General features: G+C 42.1%; 1 protein-coding gene across 1 annotated transcript in view; it reads left to right on the top strand.

Moving 5' to 3' along the window:
• Window positions 1–11,422, top strand: part of REPS2 (RALBP1 associated Eps domain containing 2) — a 171,719-nt gene that overhangs the window by 6,004 nt on the left and 154,293 nt on the right. The window contains 2 exon segments of the mRNA XM_042783369.1: window positions 5,825–5,973; window positions 8,288–8,414. Coding sequence (XP_042639303.1) covers window positions 5,825–5,973; window positions 8,288–8,414 — 276 coding nt within the window.

Below are 11,422 nucleotides of genomic sequence, written 5' to 3'. Positions count from 1 at the left end.
CGGAAACCTGTGAGGATCGCTATGAGTCAGAATCGATGGCAGTGAGTTTGGTTTTGGTTTGGTTTATGAGAGAGGTTAAAGGATTTTGCAGCAATGAGGCCTTGTCCCCATGTAGGTAGTCTGATCTGGGTTTCCAAGGCTTGTTTTTTTCCAGACAGGAATTCTTTTATCTAAGCCAAAGCAAAAAAGCAGAGATTCTTTGGTTGAATTGAGAGTGGGAGTCCCTGTGCCCTCCCTGCCCATTTGGCAAACTCTTTCCATCTCTTAGGTGTAGGAGAGAAATCCTTTGGGTATAACAACCAGTTTGGTGATTCACAGAAAAGACTGTCTTTCAGGGTAGGATAGGAGTGGAGTGAGAAGCCCAGAGAAAAGGCTGTGACTGAAGTGGGGCTGGAGTGTGTGTACCTGAGCAGTTCCTGATATGTTCATGATCTAAACAGAGATGAAGTTTTCAATCCTAAATACTAAACTGAGATCTGATATTCAGACAGAGTCAGCTCAGTCTTGCTGCCTAAGATTCAATCCAGCCTCCTTTTTACTTTTTCCTCTTCAGAAATTCCTTTGGCATTTTTTTTTTTTTTTTAGCACCCTCCCTCCTTCTCAGCCTTGCTACAGGGATCCAGAGTTGGCCTCTACTGTATGGCTGGCTGATTGCTTTTGCCAGGGGTTCTGCTACTGACCTCACACCTGTTACCCCCAGTTCTATCATTGGTCCTCCCAAAGAAGACCATCTACTGAGCAGTGGTTGCCAAACTTTGTTGTTTTTCTTATGGGATCCATTGACGTTTAGTAAAATCTCTTCTTCCCAGAAAAACATACATTGACATTTCTGTACAAATTGTTACCCTCAAAGTTCAGGGCTCCAGTTAAGAGCCTTGCCCCAGAGAAGTATAGTGTCTGAGTAGACACAGAGGTTGTAAATTGGAAGAGGCCTACAGACAATCTTCTTTTCCATATGGGAAAACTGAGGTCCAAAGTGGTGAAGAACAGAGATGCTGCTTGGTAGTACTGTAGATCTTCTCCTAAGTCACTCTTGGATTATGTTCATGGTGTGGCAGTGAATGTACTTTATCCACAACCCTCCTGCCCCAAATGACCAGATCACCCATCCTACTGCAGTCTTCACCTTTCAGTCTAGCTGTTGAGCTGTGCCTTTCCAAATTAGCAAGAGGTTCTTCAGATTCACAGGTTGCTGAAGCAGATAGGAGGCTAGAAGGCTTTGACCAACACAGGCCTGGGTTGATAAGACCTGATTTTTTTCCCCCAAAAGTAACTTTAGGGAAAATATTTTCATTTTCCTTCTCTGACAGGTTTACACCTTTCACAGGTTATGACTCTAAAGGTCTTACTCTACTATTTTGTTCAACACAACTTTTTTGTTTTAGTAGGACTTCATTGGCGTAGTGCCTAAGGCACTTGACTGCTAACCAGAAGGCTGGTGGTTCAAATCCACCAGCCACTCCTCGGAAGGAAGACTGGGAAATCTACTTCCGTAGAGATACTGCCTCGAAAATCCAAGGAAGGGTCACTATGAGTCGGGGTTGACTCGACAGCAGTGAGTTTGGTTTTTTTAGTTTTTAGAACTACATTTCTCTTTAACTATTGCATCATGTAAGACAGAGGTCAATACACTTTTCTTTGAAGGGCCAGTTAGTGAATAGTTTAGGCCTTGTGGTCCATGTGGTCTCTCTCACAACTACTCATTTCTGCTGTTGTGGCTTCGAAATAGGCATGGACAATATGAAAGCAAATGAGTGTGGCTGTGCTCCAATAAAACTATTTATAAAGACACTGAAATTTGAATTTCACATAATTTTTGTGCATCACGAAATACTATTTTTCTTTTGATATTTTTTAAAAATCAAAAAATCTAATAACCATTTTTAACTCACAGCCTATACAACATTAGGCAGTGGGCTGGATTTGGTTCATAGGTCTGTACCCAAGATGAAGGAATTCATGTCCATCAAGAACATAGGAATGCTCATCGCAGTTTTATTCATAATAGGAAAAATCCAAATGTTCATCTTAGGAGAATGGATAAAAAAAACTTCAGTGTGTTTATAAACTGAATCACACCATGTCAGCGCAGCAGATGAACTGTGTCCACACACAGTGCATTAGACAAAATGTTAAGTGAAGGAAGCAAATCACAAGGGTAAAATATTGTGTGATTCAGTTTACATGAAGGTCTACAATGGTACAACTGATCTGTGGGTTTAGAAATTAGAACTGTGGTTGCCAGGTGGGGCAATGGGAGGGGATTGACTAGAAACGAACATAAAGGAAAATTCTGTGTGAAGGAAGTGTTCTCTTTCTTCATTTGGGTGTCGGTTACATGAATATATACATTTGTGAGAATTCAAATGGTACACTTAGATCTATATAAATTACTCTTCCATACAAAATACCATTCATATAATGAAAACATTAGCTGCTGACATTTAGCATGATAATATTTCTTGGTAAAATCCAGATTTCTGGCCATAGCAGTCCACCTTTTCTCATGGCAGCCATCAACTAGAGCCACGCTCTTGCAGGATGGTTGGCAGGGGGTGAATGTGGCTGTGAGCACTTAAAATGTGGCGAGTCCAAATCAAGACGTATAGGAAGGCCAAAATGCACACTGGACTTTGAAGACTTAATATGGAGGAAGGATACAAAATAAAATATACCTCCTTAAGAATTTTGTATGTTGATTACATGTTGAAATGATAATGTTGGGTGAAGATACGTTATTAAAAGTAATTTCCCCTGTTTCTTTCTTTCTTAAAATATGGCTACTATAAAATTTAAAAGTATGTGCCTTACTTTATATTTCCATTGGGTAGCACTGAAGGAGAGGGAACAGCATTTGTCATTTAAGATGACAGTGGGCTCTCTGCCAACCCCCCCACCGTTGTCTAGGTAATGAGGCTCGTCATCATTTGCCATTTATCTTTGAATCTGTACTGCTTATTGTATTCTAATGGATTGAGGAAATTGAAGTATTTCTTAAATCCGTGTCTCTATTAAGCATGAAAACACACATGATTTTTTCCTCTCTTTCTCAAGGACACATTTAACAAAGAAGAGACATACTTTCCTTTTGCAAGTGAAAAATAATCGTTGATATTTAATATACAAAGCGTTTCTGTGTTCAAAGACTACAACCAAAGATGCCATTATGAAACAAGTTGTTGGCCCTGGATGGCTGCACTCATTATCTCCTTGGCCCTTATAACCATTTAATCTGAACTCTTAATTTTAAGTCTCTTCTGTGTTAGTTTAATTTAATTTTGGGACAAGATTCTGACCAGCTACCGCAAAGAGACTTTATGATTATTTGGTGCACATTATTGCATAATAGATACTTTTTACAAGTTAATTTTCTAATAAAGTTCTTACTATCAGAATTGATTTATGTATGAAAATAAATGGAAAACCATTTAGACTGCAGATTTACAAGCTAGAGTTACCTTTTACTTTTTAAAAGCTTGCAGCAGTTTAAGAAGAGCGGCCCCTTCATTAAAACTTCCAATGATAGGAATATTGTGATGTGACGGTTTACAATTCTATTAAGTGAGAGTTGCTTGAAACCACATGGCCAAGGAAAGTATGGAGGAATTCAGCTGAAGTTTGTCTTTTGCCGTTTGGTCACTGCCTGGGGAAGAGAGGTTCATTCTCAGGTGAACAGGGAGAGTTCTGGAGAAATGCCCTAGCCAGGGATGGAGAATGTGTGAAGTGACAGTGTCCTGAAGGACGTTTGAGTGCCCAGTTAAGTCCTTGGGGAACTGTTGCCGTTCGTAATACCATGACTGTACTCCATTGCATAGAGCCCTGGTAGCACAGTGGTTAAGCATTTAGTTGCTAACAAAAAGGTTGGCGTTTTGAACCCACCATCCATTCTGTGGGAGAAGGGTATGGCAGTCTGATTTTGTAAAGATTGACAGCCTTGGAAACTCTATGGGGCAGTTCGACTCTGTCTTATAGGGTCACTAGGAGTTGGAATCAACTCAATAGCAGTGGGATGGGTGCCTCATTGCTCTGTGGAGATACCTTTCGACTACCAGTAAAACACTGGTCAGGGAGCTTGTAAATGCCAAGCAGTTGCTTCTTTCCCCTCCAGAAATGCTTGGAAGCAGAGTCGTCTTCCAGTGGGCAGGATGCAGAGTGTTTGATGTAATCTCCTTCCATCTTTTTAGATCCTTTTTGCTGACTGAATGGAAACAACTACCTGTCTGAGAACAGAACCATAAGATTAGCTTGGATATGATTTACTAAGAATCTAGATTTTTCTTTTGAAGTCCATCCCTGCCTCGAGTGTTGGAGAGCTGCCCAAGATTGGGAGATACTGAAGCATTGAAAATGGTGGCCATCTTCTCTTTACAGGAGAGTCTTAGTTTAATTTTCCATCATGGTTATTCTATTTATGTCTCTTGGGCCCTTGGCTGATTGATCACACAGGCATTTGTCATACTGCCTTCTCCTTTGAATCAAATGTGGACATAGCAACTAAAAATAAACATGATGTGGATATTAGAGAACCGGGGCTGCCTTTGCCTGGGGAGCTAGGAGACTTGCTTGCTGTTGCTAAGATGTTCTCTGGCTTTAGCACAGCATCAATCATTGGCAGCACAGCTGTGTTTTTGGAATAGCAAGCTGATGGGAGTGCAAGGCGCACTGATGAGTATTATCCTGAACAATGGCTATAGATCCAGATCATTATGCACAATCCATAACACCCCCATTTGTGCAGTTCTTTGTACTGTGTGATTGGGTGTGATTTACTGTGCTGAGAACCAGAGCTGTGCCAAGGCATCATTTCCATTTTCCGAATAATTTTGGCAGAAACCTGAAAGAAAAGTAAATATACCAGACCGTTGCATTTCATCTCTTTGTAGCTTTTTAGTGCAGCTCGTGGTTTTGACAGTAAAATCTGGCTGAAAGTTGCACTGATTGCTCTAACTTAATATCATTTTTCTTATTCTATTATGAAAAGATGAGTTGGAATCTGAATATTTTTAATACAAATACATAGGTTGAGAAACTGCCCTACATGGTACATTTTCCTTGGGAACTGTGGGCCTTTGGGTAGGGCACTGGATAATGGTTGAGAGTGTGGAGTCTGGAGGGACTTTGCCCAGGTTGAAACGCTGGCTCTGCCACAGATGAGCTGTGTGATCTTAGGGAACTTACTTAGCTCCTTTGTCTCTGCTGTTATATCTGGAACATTAGCAAAATGATAGTCTTAAAGAGTTATTGTGAGGATTAAATGAGTTAATATTTGCACATCCTTAATATGGTGCCTGGCATATAATAAACACTAGACAGTTGATTGCTAACCAAAAGGTTAGCAGTTTAAACCCACCAGCCACTCTGCGGAAAGAAGACTGGGCAATCTACTTCTATAAAGATATGCCACCTTGGAAACCCAAAGGGGGTCGCTATGAGTTGGAATCGACTTGGTGGTAGTAAGTTTTTTTGGTATATAAGGTTTGCCTGCTACCATTTGTCACTTACTGTATTTGTACAATGCCACATCCATTGCCATGGGGCTGGGCTGAAGGATGAAGTTTATGATCAGCCCCAAACTGGAATTTGTTCTGTGAAGATTCGGCAGCATTTAAGAATGTTGAGCAGTAATACCTCTGTAAAACTGTAGCATTTTTCTGTCATGACGTTATCGTAGGAGTCCTAATTGTATCTCAGTCAAAATGTAATCTATATTTAGTGCCGTGGAATTTTCCCTCAAAACTGATTCATATTTTGGCCATTGAGTTCCCCCTTTTGCAGAGTTCTTAACCAAAGTCTCACTCGAGCTTCTCTGATTCTGGTCTTAAAGAATTGCCTCTGCCTTGCTTTATGATGTCAAAGAGCGATGGGGAAGTACGATTTGGGAGCCTGGCTGAGCTGCATGGAACCAAGGCCCAGATTGCATATTTGACCACGGAAAAAAATTCCTTCAAAAGAACGGATGATGGGGATAAACAGGTAAACAAACTGATGAGGCACGATGATTTGATTCTGACCATGAAACCTCACGCAGCAGTACCTCACAGGTGCCGTCAGGCTTCCAGCACATTTCACCATGTGGGACACAGTTCTAGACTCAGGAGCAAACCAGTCAAGTTGTCTTAGAGCGAGGACGAGAGGCTGATGCAAAGCACACTTGCTAGGAATTACCACCAGCCACCCACAGGCTCTGTAGTGCCTTCTTTAATAAAATCAGGCTACCTGATTTCACATGCTTATGTGATTTCTCTAGGTCAGTGGTTTTGAAATGTAACTTTGAGGAGCTTTTAATAGGTTTTCCACCCTCCAAAACGTCTTGAAAAAAGTTTCTCAGGTTAAATGTATTTAGAGAATGTTTCTTCATATCCCGTTCTTTGGAGAAAGCTTAAATCCCCAGTCTTGGAGATTCGTAGTATATATTAGTGCATTAAAGGCCCTGAAAAGTCCTGCAGGAAAAGGACCTGGACAGCTGCATGGACTAGACTACTTTCACCAGGAAATCCTTTCTTGGAGGGCATGTTGCAATACCCTCTTGGGAAATGCTGCCATTTCACAGTTAGCAAATCGGGAATAAGAATAAGAATGGGCTTTACAAAGTAGAGCATGATTGCAGTGGGCAGGTGGTGATTGGTTGAGACAGAAGCCATGAACAGTAGGCCTACAAGAAGAGTTGAATCATCTTACATATTAGTAAACCCATGAGGGCATCAAGACACAGCTTATAATTCTAATAACAATAATGAATCATGGAGGAAAGCCAGATTCTATTCAACATAGTATCTTCTATAAGGCAAAGAAATTTGTGATATTTTAAGGAAGACTTGAATCAAAATGTTTGTACAATGCAATGAGGATAAAAGGATTCCATTGCCTGGCTGGAACACGCTCTCCTGTGGCTCACCCTGATGATGCTGGGTAGGTGAGGTGTTGCTGCAGGTGTTTCATATTTATAGTTAAATGAGGTATGTCAGAGGAGCCTTGGTGGTGCAGTGGTTAAGTACTTGGCTGCTAACCGAAAGGTCCGCAGTTTGAACCCACCAGTCACTCCATGGAAGGCAGATGTGGCAGCCTGCTACCCTAAAGATTACAGCCTTGGAAACCCATGAGGGCAGGTCTCCTCTCTCCTGCAGGGTCACTATGAGTTGGAATCAACTCAGTGGCAATGGGTTTTGGTTTGGGGTTTGACATGTAGCACAAATTCTGTCAAATAATTCCATGTACGGTTTGTTTCATAGTTGTGATGAATTTTTAGTGAGTTCCTCAGGGATATGGAAAGGGGGTATAGGAATTTCCAGGGAATATTCTTTGGCATGTTTTCCCACCTGCACTTGGAGAGGAACTAGGATTCACTGTCCAGTTGTGACTGATGTCCCGGGAGAGTGACAGGCCCAGCTCCTGGCTGCGTGGGTTGGGACCCACCTTTTCTCCACAGGCTGGGTTCATGTTAGGCAACCTCATCTGCAGGTGTGAGCTTCAGTCTCAAAGCGAAGTTACTTTCCTTTTTCTTGAAAAAGTAATCAATCGGCATTTTAGATTGGATAGTCCTCTTTATACTTGGGGCATCTTTATATTCTCTGTGTTGATGGAAAGTACTGTTTCCTTGTTACTTTGTTGGTCAGGTGCTCCAAAGCCACTAGTCTATTGGTAGCGTTTTCACAAAACAGGAGGAGGAAACCAAGCAGCAAAGTAAGGTTGCTTACCTTGCCCGAGGTTCTACATCAAATTCCTGGTAGAATTGCAGTTTGAATTGTAGCTTGTTAAGTCTTTATCCTTCTTATTCAGAAGTAGGCTAGTTGCAGTAGTTTGCCCTTAATGATTTGTTTTGTAATTTCTCAGTGTAAAACAGTTTTACTTTGGCATAGTAAAATCCAAGAATATTTAGCATTAAAACATTTTACTTATTTTTTCTTTTTATATTCACATTTGCTGAAAGACTTGATAAGTATAATGCCAAGAAATAGGAATCTTTGTTAATGAATTAAAATTACATTTATACAGAAAGAGGTCAGGATTGGAAGATATGTATGTTACTTGATGTGATCAGTGCCTTTAATTTTCTCAAAGGAATATTATTGGCATCACTGTAAGCATTTCTGGCTTGGCTTAGTAATTTAGCCAACTGGATTCTCTTGGAAGACTTTACCTCCTTGGACCGTGCATTGTTTAAGAGCCCTTTCCCCCGTGTCAGATCTGCTGGGTCATCAGCAGTTGGAGTGGCATTATCCTTCATAACTGCTGCTGAGCTCACCCGGCTTCCAGTGTCGCTGCTGAACTCTGCTCTGGTTCTTTGCAGCAGGAAACACAGTCTCCCACGATGTCACCCCTCGCCTCCCCTCCTTCTTCCCCGCCTCATTACCAGAGGGTGCCCTTGAGCCATGGCTACAGCAAGCTGCGGAGCTCCACGGAGCAGATGCATCCAGGTAAGAGGCGATCTGGGGCCAGATGTCCCAGACAGTGCCCTAGCAACTCCTTAATCTCCCTGGCAGCCACGCCACCAGCTGCTGACTTTCCTGATTTAATTACCTCTGGCTTTGGAAACATGGCTCAATTTAATTTTATATTCTCAAACTGGGATTTTTAAAAATGAAATTAATTGCATTTTGCAATGCTTTTGTCTCCTGTTCCATAAACTAGTTCATCTTTAGATTTGTAAACAAGTATTTAGATGATTAATCTTTCGTATACAAATCTCATTGAACAGGAACACAGCATATTAAGGGTTTGTATTTCTTTCCTTGGAATTGTTACTCCTTTCTGCAAACATAACCACACATACTTAAATGCTTTTGTGAAATTTATTAAAAATATAGCTACACAAACCTTAAGGGGCAGTGAGTATACGTTACTGGGGAAGGAGCAACTCAGCAAAGGATGATGAGAATGGTTGCTGAATTCAAAGGACCAATGTCATTGCAGTGTACGTGTGGAAACTTGAATTGGTGTATGTTGTTGATGTGTGTGTATATTCTCAACAACAGCAACAAAAATATAAGATAAATTATTTAAAATGTATACATAGCTGCACAAAAGCCAAGAACTGTATTCAGCCTTTAAAGACTGATCTCATACATGAGTATATTTGACCTTGTGGTTTAGAATAAGAATAAGGGAAATAGTAGGGAAGCACATCGCTGTGAAGTGTGTACAGTACATAGCAGCGGGGTTCGGCCATGTCCCTGGTAAAATACTGTAGTTGGTTCTGAGGATGACTTGCAGAGTCGTCTGCCCAGGCTGCAGTGCTTAAAGCTCCATAAATTCGCAGCAGCACCTTGTCCTCTTGGGGCTCAGGAACCCAGTTTAAAACTTGACCAATTAAAGATATTCCAGAATTGGATATCCATGGCACACACCCACTTGTATTTTGTGAGCAGTGGTTGAAAATGACCCAGTTTCTGCAGTTTTTTGCTGCATGGCAAATACTGGTGACTTACAGAAGGACACAGAAATAAAAACGTGCGCTGGCCTGAACTAAAGAGAGGCTACAGTCTTGCAGAGAAGCAGGTGTGGTATAATGGAAATAGCTTTTGATTGGAATCAGAAGAAGTAGAATTATGGGACTCTACCTCTATGACCTTGGGCAAGGCCTTTCACTTCTCTGACCTCGGATGCCCACTCCTTTTTTTTTTTTTCAATATAAATATTTTATTGTGGAGAGATGGTCTGAGATGGCAGCATACTCATACACCTCATAACATCCCTCTTACAACAAAGACCTGAGGAAACAAGTGAATGAGTTGTAGATGACAACTTTGGAGCTCTGAGCACCAAAGGCAAGGCTGAAGAATTGAACTGAGTGCCAAGTAGAGGGAGGACTATACAAAAACAGTGGACACCCAGAATTCGTATCAGTAGTACCTTGCCTGCTGAACCTACAGCATGGGCATATTGAGACAAAGCGAGCAGCATTCCCAGCTGAAACCCCATTGCCTGGTGTACCCATGTCCAGAGCCAGGCAGGAGTCCTCCCTACCCTGAGAAAATTAAGTGCACTCACCTCACCCACTGAGTACCACCCCCATGCCAGAAGCCTGTAGAGCTGCAGTACTCCCCAGACCCCCTCATCCGTCTCCCTCCACGACATGATTGTGGTCTAACAGCACCTACCACCACCCCATCCCCTGAGACAGAAGCCCATGGACCAGAGCAGTTCCTATCTTCACCTGGCCACTGGCATCAGGGGCTCATGGAACAGTGGTGTCCACTATTATGCCCAGCCACCTGTATCGAGGGGCCCACGGGGCAGTCGTACCCACTGTTCCACCTGGTCACTGGTGCCAGGAGCCCACAAAATTGAAGCACCCTTTCCTATAGCCAGCCATCCACAGTGGTAGCCTGTAGACAGTGGTGCTGGTGCCTCCTACTCCCTCTAGCCATGGGTGCCAGAAGCCTGAGGAGCAGCAGCAAACCCTCCCCCATGCTGTGCTCTAATGGACAGGGACATGCCCTCCTAGTGGGGGTCCATGGGCTGGTGGCATTCCACCTGCCTTGCCCCTGCATACTACCTGCCCCCCCAAAAAAAAACCCTCAGAGACTTGTGTTCTGGCCACCCCTGTGTAGCCCTGCACATCTGGGAACATCAGTGAGAGTTATTGTACTATCCAACCAGTGACAAATGACCCGGGCATCCTGGTCTTGACCACCTGGCAACCGCCAGTGCATGCATGCTCAGCATCCCATAAAATTCCTATCTAATCTTTTCAGTTGCTGTTGTCAGTTTGATCCTGTGAAATGGTTCTTTAAAAAGCACAACGCTGTCCAAGAAACCATAAGAGATCTACATAAATGGAAGAATATATCATGCTCATGGATAGGAAGATTGAACATTGTGAAAATGTCAGTGCTACCCAAAGCAATCCATACAATCCCAATCCAGATCCTATCAGCATTCTTTAAGAATATGGAGAAACAAATCACTAACTATATGGAAAGGAAAGAGACCTCAAATAAGCAAAGCACTATTGAAGAAGAAGAAAGTAGGAGATCTCACATTCCTGGATCTAAAACCTACTGTACAGCCACAGTAGTCAAAACAGCCTGCTACTGGTATAATGACAGACACATAAACCAGTGGAACATAATTGAGAACCCAGAAATAGATCCACTGACCAATGGTCAGCTGGTTTTTGACAAAGGGCTGAAATCCATTAAATGGGCAAGAGGTGCTCTCTTTGACAAATGGTGCTGGCAAGACTGGATATCCATTTGTGGAAAAATGAAACAAGATATGTACCTCACAGCATACATGAAAGCTAACTCCAGGTGGATCAAAGACTTAAATGTGAAACCTAAAACTATAAAGTTCTTCAAGGAAAAACTAGGAGCAAATTTAGGGGCCCTAATATATGGCATAAATAGACTATCAAGCATAACCCAAAATGCACAAACAGCTGAAGAGAAACTAGATGAATGGGACCTTCTAAAAATTAAAT

Source organism: Orycteropus afer, unplaced genomic scaffold (assembly GCF_000298275.1).
Source record: "Orycteropus afer afer isolate SDZICR_OR568_19922 unplaced genomic scaffold, OryAfe1.0 scaffold00975, whole genome shotgun sequence".
In the NCBI taxonomy this organism is placed as follows: Eukaryota; Metazoa; Chordata; class Mammalia; order Tubulidentata; family Orycteropodidae; genus Orycteropus; species Orycteropus afer.
This window is presented reverse-complemented; position numbering and strand designations above follow the sequence as displayed.